At 38.3% G+C, this 25,475-nt stretch overlaps 1 protein-coding gene across 1 annotated transcript in view; it reads right to left on the reverse strand.

The window, feature by feature from the left end:
* CPNE8 (copine 8) overlaps positions 1 to 25,475 on the reverse strand; it is a 265,300-nt gene that overhangs the window by 155,951 nt on the left and 83,874 nt on the right. Inside the window, exon 6 of the mRNA XM_013997926.3 lies at positions 13,730 to 13,806. Within this exon, the coding sequence (XP_013853380.1) occupies positions 13,730 to 13,806 (77 nt within the window). The remainder of the gene's footprint in view (positions 1 to 13,729; positions 13,807 to 25,475) is intronic.

The raw sequence follows: 25,475 nt of genomic DNA on the forward strand, positions 1-25,475 counted from the left end.
ACCTCCATGTGCCGAGGGAGCGGCTCAGGAAAAAGGCAAAAAGACACACACACACAAAAAAAGAATTATAAAAAACAAAACAAAAACAAAAACAGTGTAAGGCCAAGCCACTAAATTCCAGGGCCCTGAGATTAGTTGCCAACCATGCAAGACCATATCAAGTACAGAGAGGGGCCATCATGATGAGGTAGACTCTCTCTGTTATCTTGGGAGTCAGCAGATTCTCCAGCTGCTGCACAGCTCTACCTTTTGGTTTCTACTCTTTCTTACTTAAGACAATCTAGGGTAGTTTAGGAGCTCTGAAAATGTACTGTGAGATTAATAAAACTTCATGGAAAATATTTTGGTGGTCAAATAATTTTTAAAAATGCTGCATGCTTTAATTTCTCTTTTGGACAACTGCAATTCACATTAGTGAATTCAAGGCTCTGAGAAATCCTGCTGTAAGGAAATTGGCTTAACTTCAGTTCTCAAAAACGAACTGGTAATTTTTTTTTTTTTTTTTTTTGCTGCACCCATAGCATGTGGAAGCTGATGGGTGCGGGATCCAACCTGAGCCTCAGCAGTGAACACTCCAAATCCTTAACTGCCAGGCCACAAGGGAACTCCTAGAAATCTTTTTTTTTTTTTTTTTTTTTTTTTTGGTGTGTGGAGTTCCCAGGCCAGGGATCAGATCTGAGCCACAGCTATGTCCTATATTGCAGCTGTGGCAACAGGGGTCCTTTGACCCACTGTGCCTGGCCAGGGATCAAACCTGCATCCTGGCACTGCAGAGATGCCACTGATCCTGTTGTGCCACAGTAAGAAATCCCTGGAAATCATTTTTTATTCTCCCAAACCAGAATAGAGCACATACTTCATTCCATTGTGTATGTCATAAAGAGTCTACTGCAAAAGCTTTTATAACTTTAACACACACAGTCATTTTGTGCTATAGTACAGGCATTTTGAACAGTATCAGCTATATGGGGACGATGTTGGATTGCTCCATTCAGCACTGCTGTTAGAACCAGGCAAGTCGAGCCCATACCTGGATCCTGTGCCTTAGAGAACCCTGCCTTTGTAACTTGAAAGCAAACAAACTCAGAAAAAGAGATCAGATTTGATTAGGGGTTGGGGGAAAGGGAAATTTGATGAAGGTGGTCAAAAGGTACAAACTTCCAGTTATGACAACACTGCTGTATGTCAGATATGAAAGTGGTTAAGAGAATAAATCTTAAGAGTTCTCATCACAAGGAAAAAAATAGTATGAAAGGAAGGGGGAAAGAATTTGTAAAGGGAGAAACTAACCATTCAGTTAGCTAGAAATGGTGGATGCATATTTTTTTAAATGAATACATTCGGCACAAAGACAGAAATACAAATCAGTGGAACAGCAAGCATAGAAAGCCCAGAATTAAACCCACGCACCTACAGTCAACTAATCTATGACAAAGGAGGCAAGGATATACAATGGAGAAAGGACAGCTTGTTCAGTAAGTGGTGCTGGGAAAACTGGACAGCCACATGGAAAAGAATGAAATTAGAACACTCCCTAACACCACACACAAAAAGAAACTCCAAATGGATGAAAGACCTAGACAGAAGACCAGACACTATAAAAGTCTTAGAGGAAAACACAGGCCAAACACTCTCTGACAGAAACCACAGCTACATCTTCTCAGATCCACCTCTTAGAGTATTGACAACAAAAACAAAAATAAACAAATGAGACCTAATCAAACTTCAAAGTTTCTGCACAGCAAAGGAAACCCTAAACAAAACGAAAAGACAACCCACAGAATGGGAGAACATCTTTGCAAGTGAATCAACTGATGAAGGATTGATCTCCAAAATTTACAAACAACTTCTGCAGCTCCATACCAAAAAAACAAACAACCCCATCCAAAAATGGGCAGAAGATCCAAACAGACAGTTCTCCAAAGAAGACATATGGATGGCCAAAAAACACATGAAAAGAGGTTCAACATCACTCATTATTAGAGAAATGCAAATCAAAACCACTCTGAGGTACCACCTTACACCAGCCAGAATGGCCATCATCAAAAAGTCTACAAACAATAAGCACTGGAGAGGGTGTGGAGAAAAAGGAACCCTCATACACTGTTGGTGGGATTATAAGTTGGTGCAACCACTGTGGAAAACAATATGGAGATTCCTCAGAAAACTAAACATAGAACTACCATTTGATCCAGCAATCCCACTCCTGGGCATCTATCCAGAGAAAACCACAACTCGCAAAGACACATGTAATCCAATGTTCATTGTAGCACTATTTACAATAGCTGAGACATGGAAACAACCTAAATGTCCATCGACAGAGGAGTCGATCCAGAAGGTGTGGTACATATGCACAATGGAATATTACTCAGCCATCAAAAAGAACGAAATACGAGCATTTTTCGCAACATGGATGGACCTAGAAACTATCATGCTAAGTGAAGTCAGCCATACAATGAGACACCAACATCCAATGCTTTCACTGACATGTGGATTCTGAAAAAAGGAAGACGGAACTTCTTTGCAGAACAGATGCTGACTCACAGACATTGAAAAACATATGGTCTCCAGAGGAGACAGTTTGGGGGGTGGGGGAATGTGCTTGGGCTGTGGGATGGAAATCCTGTGAAGTCAGATTGTTATGATCATTATACAACTACAGATGTGATAAATTCATTTGAGTAATAAAAAAAAGTAAAAAAAAAATAAATGAATACATTCATACAGATGACTGAAAATATATGTTGGAATCTAGATGTATTTGTAAATGTCAGCTGGCTAAACTGTCTTCTCTAGTCTTGCATTAGAGTTAACTCGAATTAAGAAAATGTTGAGATTCAATTGCACGATCTCTACAATTACTGGGAGGATCTAATCAATACTAGTAACAAAGCAGACAGGGAGCAGCAAAAATTATTGAGATTTTTTACTTACTAGAATTTTATTCTCAGAGCAACCTACGGCACCATGAGAATCAACATGTACCTTAAACAACACTATAGCCTAATCAAAGCTAAATATTCACAAAAGCTTTTTTTGAAAAATAGAAAGAAAAAAGGAAATTAGGAAAGAAAGAAGGAATAAACAGGGGGGGGGGAGTGAGGGAAAGAAGGAGGAAGAGAGGGAGGAAAACACTAACCGAGTGTTTAATAATCTCTCTCCTTCGAGAACTTTGAAATGGAAGAAAGCAGGAGTTCCCGTCGTGACTCAGCCGTTAGCAAATCTGACTAGCATCTATGAGGATGCAGATTCCATCCCCAGCCTTGCTCAGTGGGTTAAGGATCCGGCGTTGTCACAGCTGTGGTGTAGGTCACAAACGCGGCTCGGATCTTATGTTGCTGTGGCTGTGATGTAGGCCAGCAGCTACAGCTCCGATTTGACTCCTAGCCTGGGAACCTCCATATGCCCTCAAAAGACAAAAAAAGAAAAAAGAAAAGAAACAAAAGAAAGCCGTCCTTTTAGAAATGGAGGCAAGTTATCCTGTGTGACCAAATGAAGAAATGACCAGAAATGATAAGGATATCATGCAGTCTACTCATCCGCATATTGTGATTTCAAAATGATGATGCTCCAGGAGATCTGGGGAAAAAAATTTGATATACTTATTTGCTTCTTTCTAAAAATATGTATGTATTTATTTTAGAGTCTGTCCAGGATTCTTCCCATCTATACTGTTCTGGCTCTGAGAAAATGTAATGCTACCTCTAGAGAAGAGTACTTTGATCTTAGTTGACTAGAGAAAGAGTGGCCGCTGCCTCCCCCACACCCCCCAGAACAGAGACTGGGGACGCCAGGAAGCCAGACTTCACTGCTGGAATTACTGCTGTCTTCTCAGTGATCACATCATATGGAAGCCTGGAGTAACCAACAGAAACTGAGTCTTCATGACCCAAGACGGATGCAAGAAGCAGACATTTTTAGAGGGATGAATACTGTTTACCTCTGGGAAAAGTGAGACACTGGTCTATGCCTGGAAAGAGCTGTGTGTATAAGAGATAATGAGAAGGAGCCTATAGTCCTTGAAATGACCTACCGTCAAAATGGGTGGGAACTTTCGGCTTTTCTTATCACCATTCAGAGACATTCTTGACTTTTCAGTAAATACTTTTGTATTACAAAAATGAAACCAAATAATTTTTTTTCTTTTCTGGCCACACCCTTAGCAAATGGAAGTTCCTGGGCCAGGGACTGAATCTGAACTGGAGCTGAGAACCTATGCCGTAGCGGTAGCAATGCTGGATCCTTAACCTACTGCGCTGGGCTGGGTATCAAACCGGTGCCTCCACAGACAAGCCAAATCATTAACTCACTGTGCCACAGCAGGAACTCCTAAATAAAAATTTAAATTCCTTTCAAAGCTGTATATAAATATATTCATTCATTGAAGGTACTACAGTGCTGTGGTTAAGCCTATACAGGCTTAGAAACCAAACAACCTTTTGTGAATCTTGGTTTCTCCAGAGTCTTTACATCACTTCTTCCTCTGATGGGTGGGGGGTAATAATACCTCATGATACCTACATACCTCTTAATGGTGCTTGAGGGTTACAGAAAATACTATCTGTAAAACCAGGCAGAATACTGAGTAACTAACAAGAAGTTTAGCAAAGCTACCCTTTAGCATTATTAAAAAAAAAACAATGCACCACTCCTTTTCACTTGCTTTGATGACAAAGAACCAGTTGAGTCTAAGTACAGAAGCTGAAACAATCCCCAAACATTTGCGCCAAACATTCATGCCATCGTAGGTTAGAGGCCAGACTGAGATACTCATTCCAAAGTCTTTCCTCACCTCCTAGTTTGCTGAATTACAGAACTAATATCCCTAGCCAACATTTTGAATCCCAGAATCAGCAAATTAGGCCGTACATAAGACAGGGAAAGGAAGAAAAGAGCAATGAATTTCAACACAGAGAAAATTTTAGTTTCTCTGAAAGACTTTATTCCAATGTGATTTCTAAACATTGTCTATACAAACAGTAACCCTTTAGAGACTTAGATTAAAATTAAGTGAAACCAAGAATGTGTATTCAATAAAGGCAGGTACTATATAATTTAGAACCCATCTTCCAAAATAAGACAGCTCTTATCTTTTTTTTTTTTTTTTGGTCTTTTCTAGGCCCTCTCCCATGGCATATGGAGGTTCCCAGGCTAGGGGTCGAATCAGAGCTGTAGCCACCGGCCTACACCAGAGCCACAGCAACGCAGGATCCGAGCCACGTCTGCAACCTACACCACAGCTCACGGCAACGCCGGATCCTTAACCCACTGAGTGAGGCCAGGGATCAAACCTGCAACTTCACGGTTCCTAGTCGGATTCATTAAGCACTGCGCCACGACGGGAACTCCAAGACAGCTGATATCTTATCATTTCTTTCCTTCAGTTAGGATGTTCCACCATTTTTTCAATCCAACTTGCTGAGGTTAGGCAAATATAAATGAAGTTTTGCAGAAGTTTTGCAGATGCTAGATGCTGGTAAACACCCAGCATCTAGCACGCAAGGACAGAAGGACCCATCTACTCCTAGAGCTTACTGATCAGTCATCGGCCCAGAAATGGATGACATTTTCCTTGTCAGAATATAGTACATTCATTCTCCCAGTTACATGGACCAAGAAATCTGAAAGTCTACAACCTACACCACAGCTCACGGCAACACCGGATCGTCAAGCCACTGAGCAAGCACAGGGACCTAACCCGCAACCTCATGGTTCCTAGTCGGATTCGCTAACCACTGCGCCACGACAGGAACTCCCAGAATGTATTTTTAATCTGCCCACTTGTCCTCATCTTCTTTTTTTAATTTTTTTATTTTCCCACTGTACAGCAAGGAGGTCAGGTTATCCTTACATGTATACATTACAATTACAGTTTTTCCCCCAACCTTTCTTCTGTTGCAACATGAGTATCTAGACATCGTTCTCAAGTCCTCATTTTCTTAGTCCAAACTCTTTACTACTTGTCTTCTCCAAATTAGATTATTCCATCAATAACTAAATTACTAGTAATTCTGTTAACCACCTACAACCATTTTCTGCATGGAAATGAATGAACCTCTCTGAACAAAAATCATGAATTTTCCCACTGTGCCTGATAAAATTCAAAATACTAAAAATGGCCTATTTTCTAGTCTGTATTCTAATTTTCATGGAACATATCAATATGTATTTTTATTTATTTGTGCGATTATTCATTTAATGGATAGATGGTAAACTCAATGAGGGAGGGAGAGAGGGAAGGGATTATTGAGTGATTCAGTTTAAGAGGTCTTTCTGCATAGGAAAAGACCTATCCAGGTCTGAATCACCCAATAATCCCCTCCCTCTCTCCATCCCTTGAAAAAAGAATGTATACATGTATGTGTAACTGGGTCACCATGCTGTACAATAGAAAAAAAATATTGTTTTAGAAAAGTAAAAGAGGCTTTCCTAAAAGATATTTACCATATTTAATAACAACATAAATATCAATAATAATCATTGAGTGTTTATTAAATTCCAGGACAAATGCGTTATATTTAGTGTTGCTATTTCTTACAACAATCTTCTTGAAAGTTTATTAATCATATGTTTTGGATGAGGAAACCGGAGTTCAGGAATTTAAAGTAATTTCCTCAAATTATATACCTAATAAATTATGAAACCCAGGTCTGACTGCCTCCAAAGTCCATGTGCTATCAAGTCCGCTACAGTGGCTAATTACTTATCTGTGGCTAAATTCTTCGCATTAAAAATGTGATACACAGATTAAAAACATAGATGTGCAAATTTTGTAATATTACATAGCAAGTCAGTAGCAGAGATGGGACTTAAAACATCTTCTAATTCCCAGAGCAATATTCTTTCTTTCTAACAAAATAAACCAGAGAGAATAACAGTATCAACCTAATTTTCAGAGAATTTAATAAAACAAGAACACTTTGAGATTCAAAATTTCCCCCAAAGTTGACTATATTTTTACATGCAGAAGTTGCACAATAAAGACACGTACTGATTTATTATAAATTTAAGACTAAGCATTCACCTAGCCCTCTCTCTCCTCCTCTTCATTTTCATGCTGACCCTGGATCTTTACATGTTCTCAGAGCCACAGCATAGCTTTCAGAATAAGGCCATTGTGAGTCGGAATTTTCTTTTTTTTTTTTTTGCTTTTTAGGGCCAGGCCAGCAGCACTTGGAAGTTCCCAGGCTAGTGGTCAAATCAGAGCTGCAGCAATGGGGGAATCCAAGCCAGATCTGTGACTTACACCACAGCTCATGGCAACCCACTGATCGAGGCCAGGGATCGAACCCACATCTTCATGGATACTAATCTGCTGCACCACAATGGGAACTCCCCTTGAGTCCGATTTTTAAACCACCCTTTTAAGGTTCTGCCTCAAGTCTCCCTCAAATATTTCCTTCTATTTGAATCTTCTGCCTTATTCCCAAGCTTTCTTTCTGCTCTATTTCTCTCCCCACATTTCTCTTGTTGAACTTCTGCACCCATTGGGCTCTACCCTTGAGTCCTATGTTAGAGCTGGGATGCTGGTATCCATCACACAACTATAAGCTGGTTTTCCAGTTATCACCTGCCTCCAAAGTCCTGTCCCTGTTCTCTTCACACCTGTTAGGATACTCACTAATTCCTCTTGGATTTCTCCTTTTATCCTCTATCCCTTTCTTATTGCCTAGATCACAAGCTGCTATAGTCAGCCTACAAAGAACGTAACCTTTTCCGGCAGTCAAAACAGCTGCTGGTTCAATTACCCCTGGCATTCCCACTCTTCCCAGAGTTAAGAATCTTCTTTCTAATCACAACCAGTCCCTACATCCTCGTCCCATCCTTTTTTTTGAAACCAGTCCCAGCCTGTCTAAGAGTAACAGGAACACAGTTTATTACATGATGAACATAATAAATGCTTTACTCCCAAAAAAGAGAATGGCAATCTTTCTTAAACTGGTGCTGATTCTTGCATTTTGGAAGGCTTTGCTGAATCCATCACAGAGATCTCTAAAGATAGAAGACGACTCTTTGACAGCGTCATGAAGAAAATTGGATATAATCTCACAGCATGAGAAAACACACTGCTGAGTGGGTATAATTCTAAATAATGGAACGACCTAAAGAGAGGAGTTGATGAGTCATAGGAAGACACAGTAAATGTTGGTGACAAATTAAGTAGCACAAGACTCATTTTAGAAGGGCTCAGGGAAGAGACCAAAGTGGAGGATGGAATTAAAATATGAGAAATGTGTTTGTTCAAAACTTGACTCCAACAGAAAAGACTGTTTGAAATTATGAAAATCTTGAGCTGCTATTAAAAAGAAAATTAAAAGAGTTCCCACAGTGGCACCGTGGGTTTAGAAAAAGCTCATACAACTCAATGTCAAGAAAAAGAAAACAATTCAATTCAAAAGATGGGCAGGGAGGGAGGGGTTCCTGTTATGTCTCAGCGGAAATGAACCTGATTAGAATGCGAGTACAATGGCCTCTCAGTGGGTTGGTGATCTGGAGTTGCCATCAGCTGTGGTATAGGCTACAGGTGTGGCTTGGGTCCCATGTTGCTGTGGCTGTGGTGTAGGCCAGCAGCTGTAGCTCTGATTCAACCCCAGGCCTAGGAATTTCCATATTTAGCTCTAAAAAAGGCAAAAGGCACGTGCGGGGGTTGGACAGGAGGGAGTTCCCACTGTGGCACAGTGGGTTAAGAATCCAACTGCAGCCACTCGGGGTCACTGAGGAGGTGTGGGTTCAATCCCTGGCCCGGCACAGTGGGTTAAAGGACCCCATGTTGCTGCAACTGCAGGGTAGGATTCAATCCCTGGCCCAGGAACTTCCATATGCTACAGGTGCAGTGATTAAAAAAAAAAGTAAATTAAAAATTCTTGAACATCAATTTCAAAAAATTTCACATAAGTTCCTAAAAAATCTTAAAAAATGATTTTATTCTCATGAAAATGAGAAAACCTATTTTTAAAAGTGACAGCAATAACCGAAGCATAGGAAATAAGATGAGATTAAATTCAAATTCTGTTTATTTAATAGGATATGAAACTATTTACAAGAGACCATTTTTCCTTTGTAATAAACACAACTTAGTTTTCAAAGGCTTGATTAATAACAAATAATTTAAAGCTCCAGTATATCTCTAAACTTCCAAATTTTATAGTTAAAATCATTTCTAAACGACCACCTCTGAGGAGATATTATAACACAATTAGATTAAGAAGCTAGCAGATATTCTTTGGAAAACCTTAACCAAAAATAATTTAAACTGGGCCATTTAAAAAGCAGGAAATGAGGGAATATTTTGAATAACTTAGAATATAAATGGCACACTAATTGGAGAACAAATTTCTAACCTAAAACAAATTAGTAAGCAAGCACTAAATCATTTGGATAAAGGTATTGAAGATAAATAACATTTGGAACACAGGACGACTTTTAAAATTCACGATGAGTCACTTTTGTTAATTGCAGGTGGATGATCTGCCTCAGGAGGTGTGCTCTGCTACCATTCCAAAGCCTATACCTAGTCAGATAGAACAAAATTCCCTAACTCTTTAACAAGATTGCCAAAGGTAAGGGCTGCAGGAGAGTATACGCATTCTATGTCTACCTCCAACCATGATGATCAGACCATGAAAAACACGTTTAGGAGTTCCCGTCGTGGCACAATGGTTAACAAATCCTACTAGGAACCATGAGGTTGCGGGTTCGATCCCTGCACTTGCTCAGTGGGTTAACGATCCGGCGTTGCCGTGAGCTGTGGTGTAGGTTGCAGACTCGGCTCGGATTCCGAGTTGTTGTAGCTCTGGTGTAGGCCGGCAGCTACAGCTCCGATTCAACCCCTAGCCTGGGAACCTCCATATGCCGTGGGAGCGGCCCAAGAAATAGCAAAAAGACAAAAAACAACAACAACAACAACAAAAAAAACCACGTTTAGTGATCATCCTGCAAGGTGACCTTTGCCCTAGGGAGCTAAGCTCTGGCCAGGGCAGGTTCACAAGGGAGGAGTCGGGTGGGAGAAAGCAAAAGAAACTATGAGAAACAGATGTAAGAGCTTTATGTTAAATACATATTATTTGCCCAATATGAACAACTTCATTTCTGTCAGGCTTTCATATATCCCACGATGTTTATATGTTATGGGATAAAACAAGAAATCTTTAGAAGTTGTGTTTGTCATCAAATTTCAGAGAAGAAAACACGTCCCTGACCCTGCAACAGCTCCAGCATGAACCTGGCTTCATCCTTTCTTCCAAAGCCAGGCCCTCCTCCACTGAAATACTCTATCTTTCAACCTTCCCATCTCTCCCCACCATCTATCTGTCCGATAGATAGGTTCAGAAATTGAGTACATGTGAATAGATGCCACTGATCAGGAGTTAGCAAGAGCACGTGTGGAATCTGAAAGCATCCACTGAGTGGACCAGCTGCTATGAAGGGCTGCTTCTACATTACAGGCAGATACAGCTTCCATGCAAGCAACATTTCACTCTTCCTCAACCCAACCATGCTTTTGCAAACAAAAAAATATGAATGGTTTAGACTGCCTTCCATTTCAAGTTGAGGTAAGGAGGTAAAATGCCATTTGAATAGAAGCTGCATCTTCTCTCAAAGCACTTGAACTTCAAGAGCCCTAGAGAATGCTTAGTTCAATGGACCTAGTTCTTCAATCCACATGTCCCCCCTTTCTCTAGACACATGCCTCTCTCATAGCCCTAATTGTTAATACAAGACAATATTCTCTCAAGCAAGAGGGTGGGTGACTACAAAACATTTTTTTGTTTGTTTCCAATCTAGTGACCACCTGGGTTGGAGTAACTGCTCAGGTGAGAGCACATGATTATATTACCTGATGCTTCGATTAATAAATCCAAAATATCCTTCCACTAGCAAGCTAAATGCATTCAATTTTACTGTCCTATTGCTGTTAATCTCCTGAGAACCCTCTCATCTCTTTCCTCTGTTCTCTTTATCTCAAATATCTAATTTTCTCATGTAATAGGCCCACCATTCTGCAATTCTTATAGTTTGTTAGGTCTTTTTTTTGTAGCCTATCTCTGCTTTACTCAAGTTCTACATTTCATTACCCATTTAGTACTAAGACTTGCCTAATTAAATCTACTAATTTTTTTTTAAATCTCCCATTGCTACAACAGTAAGCTACCTTTAAGCCCTTTTCTTAATGTTTATTTGTTTTTTTTGCTTTTTAGGGCTGCACCCACATTATATAGAGGTTCCCAGGCTAGGGGTCCAACAGGAGTTACAGCTGCCGGCATACGCCATAGCCACAGCAATGCAGGATCCAAGCTGCGTCTGCGACCTACACCACAGCTCAGGGCAATGCCAGATCCTTAACCCACTGAGCGAGGCCAGGGATGGAACCCGAAACCTCATGGTTCCTAGTTGGATTTGTATTCATTTCTGCTGCACCACGACAGGAACTCCGTTAATGTTTATTTGCCTGATAAGATTACCCAATGTCAAAGGCTGAGTAAAAGATTAGTTACAAGAACTGTAATAGATTATACTTAATATATTACATTAATTTAGTTATTTATAATATATCAATATATTATAATAAATTATATTTAATGTATTATATAGATTATAATTAGTTATAAGAAATACAAAAGAAAGTTGCCTAAATTGCAAATACCGTATATATGAAGCAAAACATATAGTTACAGTAGCTCCAAGTTTTCCGAAAAGGTCTCCAAGCCTTTGCCTCTTTTGTGCTACCCTAGCCTCAGAAGGAGCTTAGAAAATTCTGAAGAGCATTTCATACTTTCTGATTATGTAAAATGATTATGACTCTACTGCCAGCAAACACCCACTACACTGGCATATTCTGCAATTCATTACTCTAGGACCCTTCCCCCTGTAGCATGAATTTGTTTCTGTTAGTCTTGCCCAGTAGGAATCGCTGGATTAGCTGGACAAAGACCATATCTTACACTACATTCAATTCACCACATACCCCAGCCATCATCATATCAACTTTTTAATATGTTTCAAGAATATAAGGCTGATTTTCTCCTGGGAAAAATTCTACATAATTTAAGAGTTTTCTGTATAGATAATATTAATTATTTTTTCAACAACAAAAAAATGCTGCTTTAGTAATCTAGAATGCTTGTGAGCTTAAGTCACTAGACTACTAGACAATGCAATAAGAATTATATATAATTAATAAAACATTTATATTTGCTTTATAGACTATTTATTGATTTATTAAAGTGAGCATAAATACATTTGAAACAGACCTCCAAACTCTACAATGATGTTAAAAAAAAAATTACACATGAAAAGACTGTTTAAAAGTAGTTGGAATGCAAAAGTTTTCAAATTGACATTCAGTAATAATCTTCTAAAAAATTAAGCTAAAAGAATTTAGAATTCATAGACTACTTGTTAGCCTAAGAAGAACACACTAAATATAAAGTTCCATTTTAGACAGGGAATATGAGAATAATGCTATAGCCATTTTAAGTGTTTGATGTCAACAGTGAATAGAGTTGTGGAGTTTTGCCATATTTATTTTGTGAGTTTGAAATTCTTAAAATATTGGTGAATATAAACTTCAAAACTCCCTAAACTTTTAGACATTGTGGTTCACCCTGCAATGGCCTTGGTATTCTTCCTAGATCTTTTGATTTTTAAAAAGTTAAGTGAATCCAAAAAATTCAGAATTAGGGAGGAAGATGGAGGACAAGGAAAGGATTAAGAAAAATATCTAGGTTTTTCTGCCTTATATGAAACTAAGAAAATTGATCATCCCAGGCAAATGATCTGAAAACTAAACATGAGCCCCATAACTGAATATGAATATGGAAAATGTAATTCTTAGTGGCCACCTTTCCTTAACACTTACATTGCTTTCTCTTCAGATGAATTTTGTAGTAAAAATTATTAAAATATCAGTCACCAAAAATGCATTTATTAAACATAAAAGGTGTTGCTACAATTAGTCCCTGGCCCAAAGGAGTAAAATCTCTTTTTCAAAGAGTACTTAATCTCTGAATTAACAGTACCACTGCAATAGGGAAGAACAAATCTGACGCCATACTAGATCTGTTCCTTTTATTTTAACCTCATTTTAACCTTTGTGCTTTGTTGCCTATGCTTAGTCATGCTCCACACCTTCTGTAACAGAATGTTGCCTATAGTTTGAAATACACAGGATAGTCTGACCATGACCAGACCTGAACAGAGAATAACAAGAACATCGTGACCTGACCACGACCTGATCCACGTGGTCAGCTACAAGAGCAAAGGATCCCACCCCAAGAAGTTGGCAACAACTAACCACACTCTCCCTCACCTTGCCTTTGTAAGGGCTTTGCTGAAAGTCTTCGAGGAGTTTCGGGCTTTGGGAGCACAAGCCACCCATCTCCTTTCAAGGCCCTGCAATTAACCTTTCTCTGCTCCAAACTCAGTGTTGATTGGCCTCACTGTGCGATGGGCACACAAACTTGGGTTTGGTAACACAACCAAAAGGAAAACAACATATTTTCTTGTTTAAATGTACTCATTTGATTTTGTGAACATCTTGTAGTGTGGCATATGACGGTTGAAATATAAATTATCCTTTACAGACATATCAAAATGATTCGTTGGAAGAGAAAACTCAAGATTTTAAAACACACTTTTGGTCTACAACCATGTATTTATCAATTCAAAACTGCCAAAATAGAAAAGGGAAGAGTTAAAATGTCATTGTCTAAATTAAAATAATACTTACACTATTGGCTTTTCCAGGCGACTTCCCTGTGAACCAACAATCTCCCCCAATGTACAAAACACTTGTCCCAGAAAGTCCTAAAATAGATAAAAGGATTAAAGCTTGTAAGTTCCCAAACTATCTTTACACTGAGTATTTTGTACACCATATTTGCACTGCTTCCATTGCTGAAATACTGAATTCTCTAACTTCCAATAATAAATCAAGTCAAAATGCACTAATTGTAGCATGTGATTGCCCCCTAAATTTGCACAGCATTTGGTCCTTTTAATCATTAAGTGGGCTTGTTATTGTGAGTGTTTAGACATTGTATTTATTTTCTTTTCCTTTTAAAAAATTTTATGGCTGCACCCGCAGCATATGGAAGTTCCCAGGGCAGGGACTGAGTTCAAGCTGCAGCCGTGATCTATGGCACAGCTGTGGCAACACAACCCACTGCACTGGGTCAGGGAGTGAACCTGTGCCTCTGCAATGACCTGAGCCACTCACTGCAGTCAGATTCTTAACCCAATGTACCACAGTGGAAGTCTTTTTTTTCTTCTTCTTTTTGGGGCTGCACTCGCGGCATATGGAGGTTCCCAGGCTAGGGGACGAATCAGAGCTACAGCTGCCGGCCTACACCACAGCCACAGCAACGCAGGATCTGAGCCATGTCTGCAGCCTATACCACAGCTCATGGCAACACCAGATCCTTAACCCACTGAGTGAGGCCAGGGATTGAACCATCAACCTCATGGTTCCTAGTTGGATTCGTTTCCACTGCGCCACAACAGGAACTCCAAACTCTTTTTTTTTTTTTTTTGTCTTTTAGAGCCACACTGGCAGCATATGGAGGTTCCCAGGCTAGGGGTCAAATTGCAGCCATAGCTGCTGGCCACAGCCACAGCCACAGCAACGCAGGATCTGAGCTGAGTCTGTGACCTACACCACAGCTCATGGCAACACCAGATCCTTAACCCACTGAGCAAGGCCAGAGATCGAACCCATGTCCTCATGGATGCTAGTCAGGTTCGTTAACCACTGAGCCATGACAGGAACTCCTGAATTCTTCCTTTTTAAATTAAAATGAAAATGGGAAAAAGTTCTAGGATTTGAATCCACAAATGGCTTGACTTGATATGTCTCTGAAACTACTAAACTTTTGGCTGAGAAAGCATAACATGAAAAGCACAGAGCAGTGGTGGCTAACATGTCCAGTGCTACTTACAGAGAACCAGTGGGATGGCATAGCTACAACTAGGATCCATAGCCACACTGCCATATGTCTACTCCAGTATCACCATTAACCGCTTGTGACCGGGGTAATTATTAAGCTCTTCAGTCTCACATGCAGTAGCCCCCACATAGAGTTATTCTGAGCGTTCAATGAGTTATTGCATGAGATAATATTAGACATATTAAGTGTCTAAAAATGGGTTAAGTATAATGCAATATAAAGTTATTAATGTGCCAGCAGATGGATATTATTTTTAGGATTCAGAATAACCCTGCAAAATGAGAGGTCTGTTACTAATGCCAAATTTCACATATAAAGAAACCAATCATCTAGGAGATTATTTCTTTCATGTTTTAAGTGTCAGTAAATAGCTGAATCAAGTCTAACCCAGATATTCTGAGTTAAGACTGAAATACTGCCTAAGAATTTAAATATCATAAATTCAGTGCAACTTCACATGTCAATAAAATAAGGGTTCCAACACCATCTGGATATGTGGGTCAAGAAAATACAGCAGTGGTTCAGGGAGAGGAACATTCTTTTTTTGTGTGTGTCTTTTTGCCATTTCTTGGGCCGCTCCCAGAGCATATGGAGGTTCCCAGGCTAGGGGTCGAATCGGAGCTGTAGCCACCGGCCTACACCAGAGCCACAGCAACGCGGGATCCGAGCCGCGTCTGCAACCCACACCACAGCTCATGGCAACGCCAGATCTTTAACCCACTGAGCAAGGCCAGGGATTGAACCCGCAACCTCATGGTTCCTAGTAGGATTTGTTAACCACTGGGCCACGACGGGAACTCCGAGAGGCACATTCCATAGCATAGCTATGTGTAATTCCAAGCTGTCCTAAAGGAGAAAGGGGGCTCACAGCCCTTAAACTGTACTGTGAGCTGGCCCAGGAGAAGCCCTAAAAAGGATGGGGAGAGGAACAACAGCGAAGAAAATGTTGTTTTAAGTTTTACTGAACAGAATATTTAAATGCCTAAAAAACTATGTTATTTAGGGAAAGTTGCTCTTGGTTTCATGAGAGAAAAAGACTGCTGTAGACTAGGAGAATCGATTATTTTCCCAAGCTTGGAGAGCCAGGTAGGAATCAGATGACGAAGGGAAGACAGCTGGAAAATTCGAGTCTTAGAGAAGAGATCAGAGTTACAGGCAAGAATGTTTGAAAAAAAAAAAAAAAGGCAAAAATCTCAAATAAAGGGCAAAAAGAGAGGAAGAACCAAGTCTGTGGAGGGCCCTTCTTGGCCAAGCAAAAAAAAAAAAAAGAAGAAGAAGAAGAAAAAATGGTGCCTTAAGAAATTCAGAAGCAACTGGAAAGCTTTCAGCTATGCCTGGACACACTTAGAACAGTGCACTCAGATTACCCAGCTACTAATTTGTAGAATGGACTGAAGCTGAAGAGTGAAGACAAATCTGGAAGCCAGATCAATCAAAGGCTACAGTAGTTAATAAGCAAAGAGTTAAGGCCTAAGCAAAACTTGTAGCATGTGGTTGGGACTAGTGCATGGATAAGTAACAGGATTTGGTATGAGCTATACTTGTACAAGGTAGGGATGAGGCAGTAGAGAGAGGGAGAGAAAAACATAAAATAAATCAGGATTTGGGACTTGGCTGACAGAATGGCAATACCTTCATAAAACTGCAAATCATTTTAAGGTTTGCTTTCAAGTAAGTCAAAAGGACTTAAGGTAAAGTCTTAACATATTTAAATTAAATATCCTTAAAAAGAACATATCTTTCCCAATTTTATAACAGACTTTACAAATGTGTTTATGATTTTTTAAAAAACAAACATAAGTTTTTCTAAGTCTCACGGCACCAAGAGCTTAGATTTGGAATACATCATTGTTCCTCTGAGTCAGTAGCAAAAAAATCATGAGGATTCTAGAACTCCTTTCTGAGGATACTAGTATCAATAGGCAGCAGCTCATACTGCATATTAAATGGATTTGGCCAATGGAGTAACAAGTCACAGTAAAAGGTGTTCATTGCTATAATGACTCAAGAAAGCAAAACAGATATACTGAGCGTTCCATATTAGATACATATTAGCAAACAGAAAATACATATATGTCATCACAAAAAGAAACAACATTTGATTTCCTTTCAGGTATCAAAATAATAAAAACAATAAAATGTGCACCAAAAAAGATATGGTGTGCATCTATACACATTATCTTTACAGTTATTGCACTCTTTGCCCCTAAGTATTTGTGGCATTTGTGTAATTGTTTTACATCTGCCTGTGTTTATGTATTCCTGATCAAGCAATACATTTACTATTCACAATGCAAAAAATTAGCACATAATATTTAATATTTGTCAACTACTTTTTGTGTTGGAAACTCTACTGAATCCATTTTTTTAGTCCTCTCAAGGGTCCACATTTCCTATGCATTTTACACAATACTGGTAATATAATTAGTGCCCTTTAATGGGTATTTTTAGGTATTTGTTCTGTAGTTAGATAAAAATAGATATAAAAACAAGCTATGATAGAAATTGTTTTGTTGTTTATTATAGCATTTTATTCCAGTTGATGAGGCATTACAACTAGGTCATAATAGAATTTTCAGTAATAAACCCAAGTACCTTCTACAACTTCAAAACACACATAAACCAAATCCAGTTTCGAGTGGCTGACAGGTGAGAAATGCTTCAGTTTATTCAATCATATTAACTAGTAGGCTTTCAAAAAACTGACCATAGGATAAATGAACATTCGTTAAATGTGTTTATTATTTTATAATCTAAATAATACACAGGTAGAACTTAGTTTTGAAATCTCTTCAAATGTATGGAGCCATACTGTTGGGCTATAAAACGCATTCTACCACTCTAAAAGTATCCGACACTACCCTAAATCCAGTATGCTGGTAATAAAGGCTTATTAACACTGAGCAGGGGAGAACACAAGGGAAAAAAAGAGAGCATAGCAATACAAAGCATTATAAAAGTAATATGCTTCACATTGCACAAGTAGTTTAAAAAAAGGTATCAGCAAATCAGAGGAAGTGTTTGGAATATTCCCACAACAATATAAATCTAGTTTTATTACTAGCATAACACAGCTCCAAATGCAAGGGAGCACTGTTATACTATCAGATTCCAGCTGATTACAGCACACTTGTGTTTCTCTTCTCTTTCTTGTTAATATCCAGAGGAATGTCTACTTTAATTGTATACATATATATATATATATTCCAATTTCTTCAGAATTATTATCTCTCCCATACCAATTTTACTGATCAGTTCTATCCATCTACAATTTATGTTATATTGTAGCTAGCTGCTTATATATATTCATGAAAATTACATCAAAGCTACATGCTTTAATAATTCCACACATATAAAAAGGTAATTTATTTTGCAGTAAATTAACTGGTTTTGTGCATTGGTTTGTATGCTTGATTGCTAGGTACCAGTATTAATGATTCCTATATATTCTTGGCAAAAGATTTTTTTATATACATACTTACATACATACATTTATTCACTTCCTTATTTAGGAAAGGAGAATGACATACTCCTTAAGAGTGAGAATTCACTGGGAACTATGTCTAGTCACTTATGATGGAGCATGATAATGTGCGAAAATAGAATGTGGACATGTAAGTGTAACTGGGCCACCATGTTGTACAGTAGAAAAAAATCATATTGGGGGAAATAACTATTAAAAAAATGATAACAACAACAACAACAAAAGAGTGAGATGTACAAGTTTAGACTGCCTGTGTTTATATTCTGGCTAAAATATTTATTAATGCCTATGCCTCAGTATCATAATATATAAAATGAACTTAATAAATAATAATTACAAACTAAATTGTTAGGAGATCTAAGTAAGATAATAAATGCAAAACACTTAGAACAAATGTTTGGAACATGGTTAAATGTCTAATAATCATATGCCTCCCTTCTCCCTACTTTCCTGGAGTTAAAATAATATTACTACATACTCAAAACTTTCCACTTGCCATTAGATTCCAGTACTGGAGATACTATGATTATCTGAATAAAATAATGTATTTTGTTTTCTAAAATCACTTTACATTTAAAATAACGTATTTTGTTTTCTAAAATACACATGCTCATTAGAACATCCAAATGTGTTGGAGTTCCCGTCGTGGCTCAGTGATTAACAAATCCGACTAGGAACCATGAGGTTGCAGGTTCGATCCCTGGCCTTGCTCGCTGAGTTAAAAATCCGGCATTGCAGTGAGCTGTGGTGTAGGTCACAGACGCGGCTCAGATCCCGTGTTGCTGTGGCTGTGGCATAGGCCGGCGGCTACAGCTCCGATTGGACCCCTAGCCTGGGAACCTCCATATGCTGCAGGAGTGGCCCTAGAAATGGCAAAAAGACAAAAAGACAAAAAAAAAAAAAAAAAAAAAAAAAGAAGAAAAGAAAATCCAAATGTGTTATCTTACATGTTAACTAGTATACATATAAAACATGTATATGTAGAATGACATTTTTTATACATGATATAATGAACCAGGATGCAAGGATCACTGAAATGGTAAACAAAATATCTGATTTCTATACTATAACAAAGCTAACCAATGCATGTAGATTATCATTAGCATCACAATAAACAATTTTATAAATATTCAGTGCTGCAGCATCTTCTTCCTACAAACATAATCTTTACAAAGATAGTCTTTAATTGACTTTCCAGTTTTATAAAATGTCCAATGAACATCGAAAATATAGTATTTCTAATTAATAACTTAAATTAAAAGACAAATGAGCTTATTGATAGCTAAGTGTTAATACTGCACAGTAATTGGGTACAGGCAACTGTTCTGGAATTAATCATTCATTCCTTTTTTTTTTTTAAACAGTTGCACCCATAGCATATAGAAGTTCCCAGCCAGGAACTGAATGGAACTCATGCCTCCACAGTGACCCAAGCGGCTGCAGTTGGATTCTTAACCCACTGTGCCGCAGAAGGACCTTCCTAATCATTCATTCTTAATAAGAAAGAGTAATGATTTGCCTTCTCTTATTCCTCCTACCCATTTTGTGATCATTTAACTTGTCTTAAGCACATGCATGCTAAGCCAGTTAGAGCAAGAGAAAATAAATGAAACAACATTTCTTGCTTTTACAAAATTTTAACCATTGTGGAAAAAAACTGATGAGGAAATTTGCATAACTTGTGAAATTTTATTGTTGGCATTTTTTACTGATACTTTATTGCTGGTACCCTGCTAATATTGCTGACTTCCTCTATATTTATTAATTCATACTAATCACCAACTTTAGAGACTGAAGTGTGACTTAGTTATATTATGCACCATACACAATCATTTATGGTAATCAAGAATGGTTCTTTGGAGTTCCCATCATGGCGCAGCGGAAATGAATCCGACTAGGAACCGTGAGGTTGTGGGTTTGATCCCTGGCCTTGCTCAGTGGGTTAAGGATCCAGTGTTGCCATGAGCTATGGTGTAGGTCACAGACATGGCTCAGATCTGGTGTTGCTATGGCTGTGGTGTAGGCCAGTGGCTACAGCTCTGATTTGACCCCTAGCCTGGGAACATCCATATGCCATGGGTGCAGCCCTCAAAAGACAAAAGACCAAAAAAAAAAAAAAAAAAAGAAAAAGAATGGTTCTTCTTCATTCAGTAATCACCCCTACTTTCTTAATGGTTGTTAGCAGATCTTATGCTATTTAGGGCATAAAGCAAACTCAACATGAAACAACTGGATTTAATATTTTAATAAGAACAATTTGTCACATTTTAACATTATAACAATACACCCTTTTTTTTCAAGCACGAATTTGCCTTTATAATGGATGGATTCATCTACAAAGCAAATTTGGTAATCCTACCTCCAAGAGATTAACGCAAAGTTCTGAACTTAGATGTTAGTAGTTAAATTACGAAGACAATTTAAAAATTACACTATAAAGCTGAATTTATTTATTTTCTGTCAGTACAGCTGTTGATTTTCAAAATATTTTTTGCTTGATAAGAGTTCAAATGAAGGTGGTTAAATAAGACTCTGAATGAAAATTAAGTTTTCGGAGTTCCCATCATGGCTCAGTGTTAACGAATCCGACTAAGAACCATGACGTTGCGGGTTCGATCCCTGGCCTTGCTCAGTGGGTTAAGAATCTGGCGTGGCCATGAGCTGTGGTGTAGGTTGCAGGCAGACGCAGCTCAGATCCCGCGTTGCTGTGGCTCTGGCGTAGGCCGGCAGCTACAGCTCCGATTAGACTCCTATCCTGGGAACCTCCATATGCTCTGGGAGCGGCCCTAGAAAAGGCAAAAAGACCAAAGAAAAGAAAATTAAGTTTTCAACAATGACTGAGTGGTATTGATCTAACTAATCCATTTTTAAAAATTACCCACAACATACATATTTACTAATTATGAACCACACTGTATTTAGATTAAAAATAAAGCTATACTATTCACAAATACTATAACAAATTTATGGAAAATATTTATCTTCTAGGGGCCCATTACTTTTTGTGGCACTAGTTCTCATCAGTAAAGATGTGAGGAATGTAATATGCTAACAAAAACTTAAGTAAATATTCTCACTGCTGCTAAACATGAAGAGACAGTCGACAAGCCACATAACTAGAAAACTTACTAATATTACTATCAATTAATATATATTACAGAAATATTAAGTAATAAAAATACTATTACACAATATCATTTTATTAAAATATTGAGCCTTAAGGGCCATTTTACATGCAAACAATCTCACCTAATATAACTTAATGAGTGCCAAAGATACTGTCATCACACCTACCTCAAGCATGTTTCCTAAAGTCTAAGACAGATTCTGCAAGACTATACTGAAAATGCAAATAGAAACATAGTCCACTTATTAAGCATCAGTCATAAATTCTTTAATTTAAATATGCTTATAAGGCTACCTTTCATCATCTGATAAAGATGCTACACAGAATAAGAAAGTTGTTATTGAAAAGGATCAGAGGATAACACAAAGAACTCTTTTTCACAGGGCAGTTGGGCAGGCCCACTCCATGGATGACAAGTAGAAATTTCAGTAATATGAGAGACAGAACCATGTGAATATTTGGAAGAAAAGTATTCCAAAAAAAGCAAGAACAAAGTTCCCAAGACAAGAAGATACTTGGGATGTTTATGGAAAAGCGAGAAGGCCAGTGGGACAAGAGTAGATTGTGCAAGGAAAAGAATGGAAGGAGATGAGGGAGCCAAGGGCCCATGATGGATTTTGAATTCTCTCTAAGTATAGAGGGAAGCCACTGGAGAATTAATTTGAACTGGAAGTGATATGTCTCAATCAGTCTTTGAACATGGTAATTCTGGCTAAGCTTTTCCCACCAAATTTGTAAATGCTGAAGATCCCCCAAGGTTCTAGCATACTGTCTTCGCTACTTACACTTTTTTTTTAATATATAATTTTATTGAGTTCCAAGTCTCCAGACATAGCCTAGTCAACATCTCCAGTTGGGTGCTTCAACTGGGGTCTCAAACAACATAAACTTGCCCTGACTTGATTTTTCTATCTACACCCCGCCACGTCAATCTCTTCCTCTCCAATGTACCCCACTGCAATAAACTATATCAGTATTTATCCAGTGGCTGTCACCAATAACCTAGGAATCATTCTAACTTCATCTCTTATCTTCATACTTGACACCTACTACATTGGGAACTATATCACCCAAATATATTCCAGATCTGACCACTTCTTACCATTTCATGGGCTATACTCACCAAATTTCTTTATCTAGCTAACTTACAGCACCCTTATATCGGATCTTTGTTGGTTCACAACAGCAGGAGTTCCTTAGGTGAAACTTGAAATTGGCCCCCTGTACAGAGAGGACCAAAAGAGACTGAAGAAAAAGGTAGACCACTCCAGATTTACAGTTTTAATAAGCAACAAGGTAACTTACTTACAAGGCTTGTCTTGGGTGGCCACAAGATGAGATTTCAGCCCCGCCTCTCAGAATCTTAAAAGTTTAATTAGAGGCATTAGCAGAGTTGAGTCATATAATCAATCCAGATGACCTCAGCACCACCACCTTACTCTGGAAAGTCTGTGTCCTTGAAGCAGCCACATCAGTGGATATGGTGGACAGGACACACATTTCAAGGATGGCAAAGGGGGTAAGGAGTCTCTGATTGCCAGATCCAGCTTACAGGTCACCCAGTGGCTATTTCCTCTCAATGCCTTTCTCCAACAGTCTCCTTAACTCCAGATTTGCTTCCCAACCCCATTAGCCACATTAGCTGCCAGTTGTTATTTACTTGTATAAATCAGATCTTATCATCCTCCAGTGAAATTCATTAAAAAAAAAAAATCCAAATTTTTAACCACGGCCTACATATCTCCACATCATCTGAATCCTATCTACCTTTCCAAACTATTCCATCCCTCTCTCCTCATCATTCATAATACTCTATGTACGATAGCTATCTTTCAGACACACCAACATATGAAACAGTTATATATGGGTTAAAATGACATATTCTAATGAAAAAAAATCTTTCCCTGCTTATGAATCTATTCCTATGAAAAAACACATTTCATGGTTCAAAAAATTTATTAACATTTATTAGTTACATTTATTAACTTTCAAACAAAGATTTCAAATAGGAGTTCCCGTCGTGGCGCAGTGGTTAACTAATCCGGCTAGGAACCATGAGGTTGCGGGTTCGGTCCCTGCCCTTGCTCAGTGGGTTAACGATCCGGCGTTGCCGTGAGCTGTGGTGTAGGTTGCAGACGTGACTCGGATCCCGCGTTGCTGTGGCTCTGGCGTAGGCCGGTGGCTACAGCTCCAATTCGACCCCTAGCCTGGGAACCTCCATATGCCGCGGGAGCGGCCCAAGAAATAGCAACAACAACAACAACAAAAAAGACAAATGACAAAAAAAAAAAAAAAAAAAAAAGATTTCAAATAGAACTGATCTATATGTGAAAATATATTATATTTAGAAAATATATCTATATTTAGAAAATATATTAAAGAACATACGTATCTTCACTGAAGACTGGTATTTTGTAGCCAAAATAATCCAGTGAGCAATTAACATAATAAAATAAAAATTGTAGTGGGCACCTTCTAAGACAAACCAAATGGAAAAAAATGCATTTTAGATTGCCTGGTGGTATGAAAACTTAGTACTTGAAGTCCAGTTTTGATGTCATCTGTTCCAGAACACCAAACAGAATCCTAGATATACCAATTATGAGCCTGTTAATAATCTTTTCATTAATGGCTTGGCTGACACAATTAAATTATGCAAATGGAAGTATGTAACACAATTTCCTTAGAGAATCATAAAATGGATAAATCATCTATAGGATTTCATCCCTGAATTCCATAAGTCACCCATGAACATAATATTTCACTGCTAAAAACTTGTCCCACCAATAAAATCAATTAAAGTTAGACTTATCCTCTATCCACTCACCTTGTGTTCATCTGCAATATTAGAAATCTAAGGTGCAGTTCTATACTATATCTGCATTTTCCTTAATAGTATCAAAAATTTAAGAATTTGACCCAAGATCCTTAAGCACTAGAAATCAAATAAAATCATCCGCAAAGGGGGTCCTTTTAAAATTATCAGAAATGAGAATGGAAGAAAAATTACTACGTTAACTCAAGGAGTCTCTCTTGCTATCAAATCCCTTTTATAAAAGGTAAGTGCCTGTACTCCACATGCAAGCCCAGGCACTTAGCAGTACTTGCTCAAAGATTCCAGTTTTTATTTCACTTTGGAAAATTGGCAGGTAGACAACCACACTTTTAAAGAACTACATTGTCAGGGAATAGACCTAGTTTGTTTGTTGGGTTCTCTGATCTTTCAAATGCCCCCTGAACTCCTTTTGGGTTAAATGAGTTATATATTCTTTTACCTAAAATCTGTACTGGGATGCTTTCAAATAAGGAAGGGCTTTTGTTCTTGCTAATTTCTAACAGAAATTCAAGGCAGTTATCTCTTAAAACTCGTAACAATTCAAAAATATATTTCCTCCTGCTTGTAGCACGGTTTATCTACTTATAAGCTCGGGCTCTTATTAACTAATTTGTGTTGCTTACTAAATATATTTAAGAAATATAACACAGAGAGTAATGTGAGTATACATTAAAATGTGGGATAATATAAACTATAGGAACTATAGGAAGCTATACAATACTTCAGGAGAAAAGCGATGAGAATCTGAACTAAGGCAGTAACAGTAATAAAAGGGGGAAGACGGAAAAGAAACAATTTGCTTTTAGAACGAACAGGATTGGTGACGCACTAGGTAGACTGCGAGATGGAAAGAGGTTGACAGAGACTGACCCTGCAATACAAGAGGAAGGAGATGTTAAGCAATTCCACTTGAGAGACAGTGCTCAATTTCCACTCAGGCAAGGAAATGGGGTAAGATTTGTAAAGAAGTGAAAACTGAACAAGAAACATGAATTCCAAAGGGGTGACTTTCCGTGACTGACTCAGGGCTGTCAGCTTTCCAAGACCTCCCCTGTGCAAGGGTTATCGTGGTTCTCTGTAGGC

Source organism: Sus scrofa, chromosome 5 (genome assembly GCF_054392235.1).
Source record: "Sus scrofa isolate SSC_HxYL_T2T_F1_AM1 chromosome 5, Sscrofa_HxYL_maternal_Yorkshire_Landrace_v2.0, whole genome shotgun sequence".
Classification (NCBI taxonomy): domain Eukaryota; kingdom Metazoa; phylum Chordata; class Mammalia; order Artiodactyla; family Suidae; genus Sus; species Sus scrofa.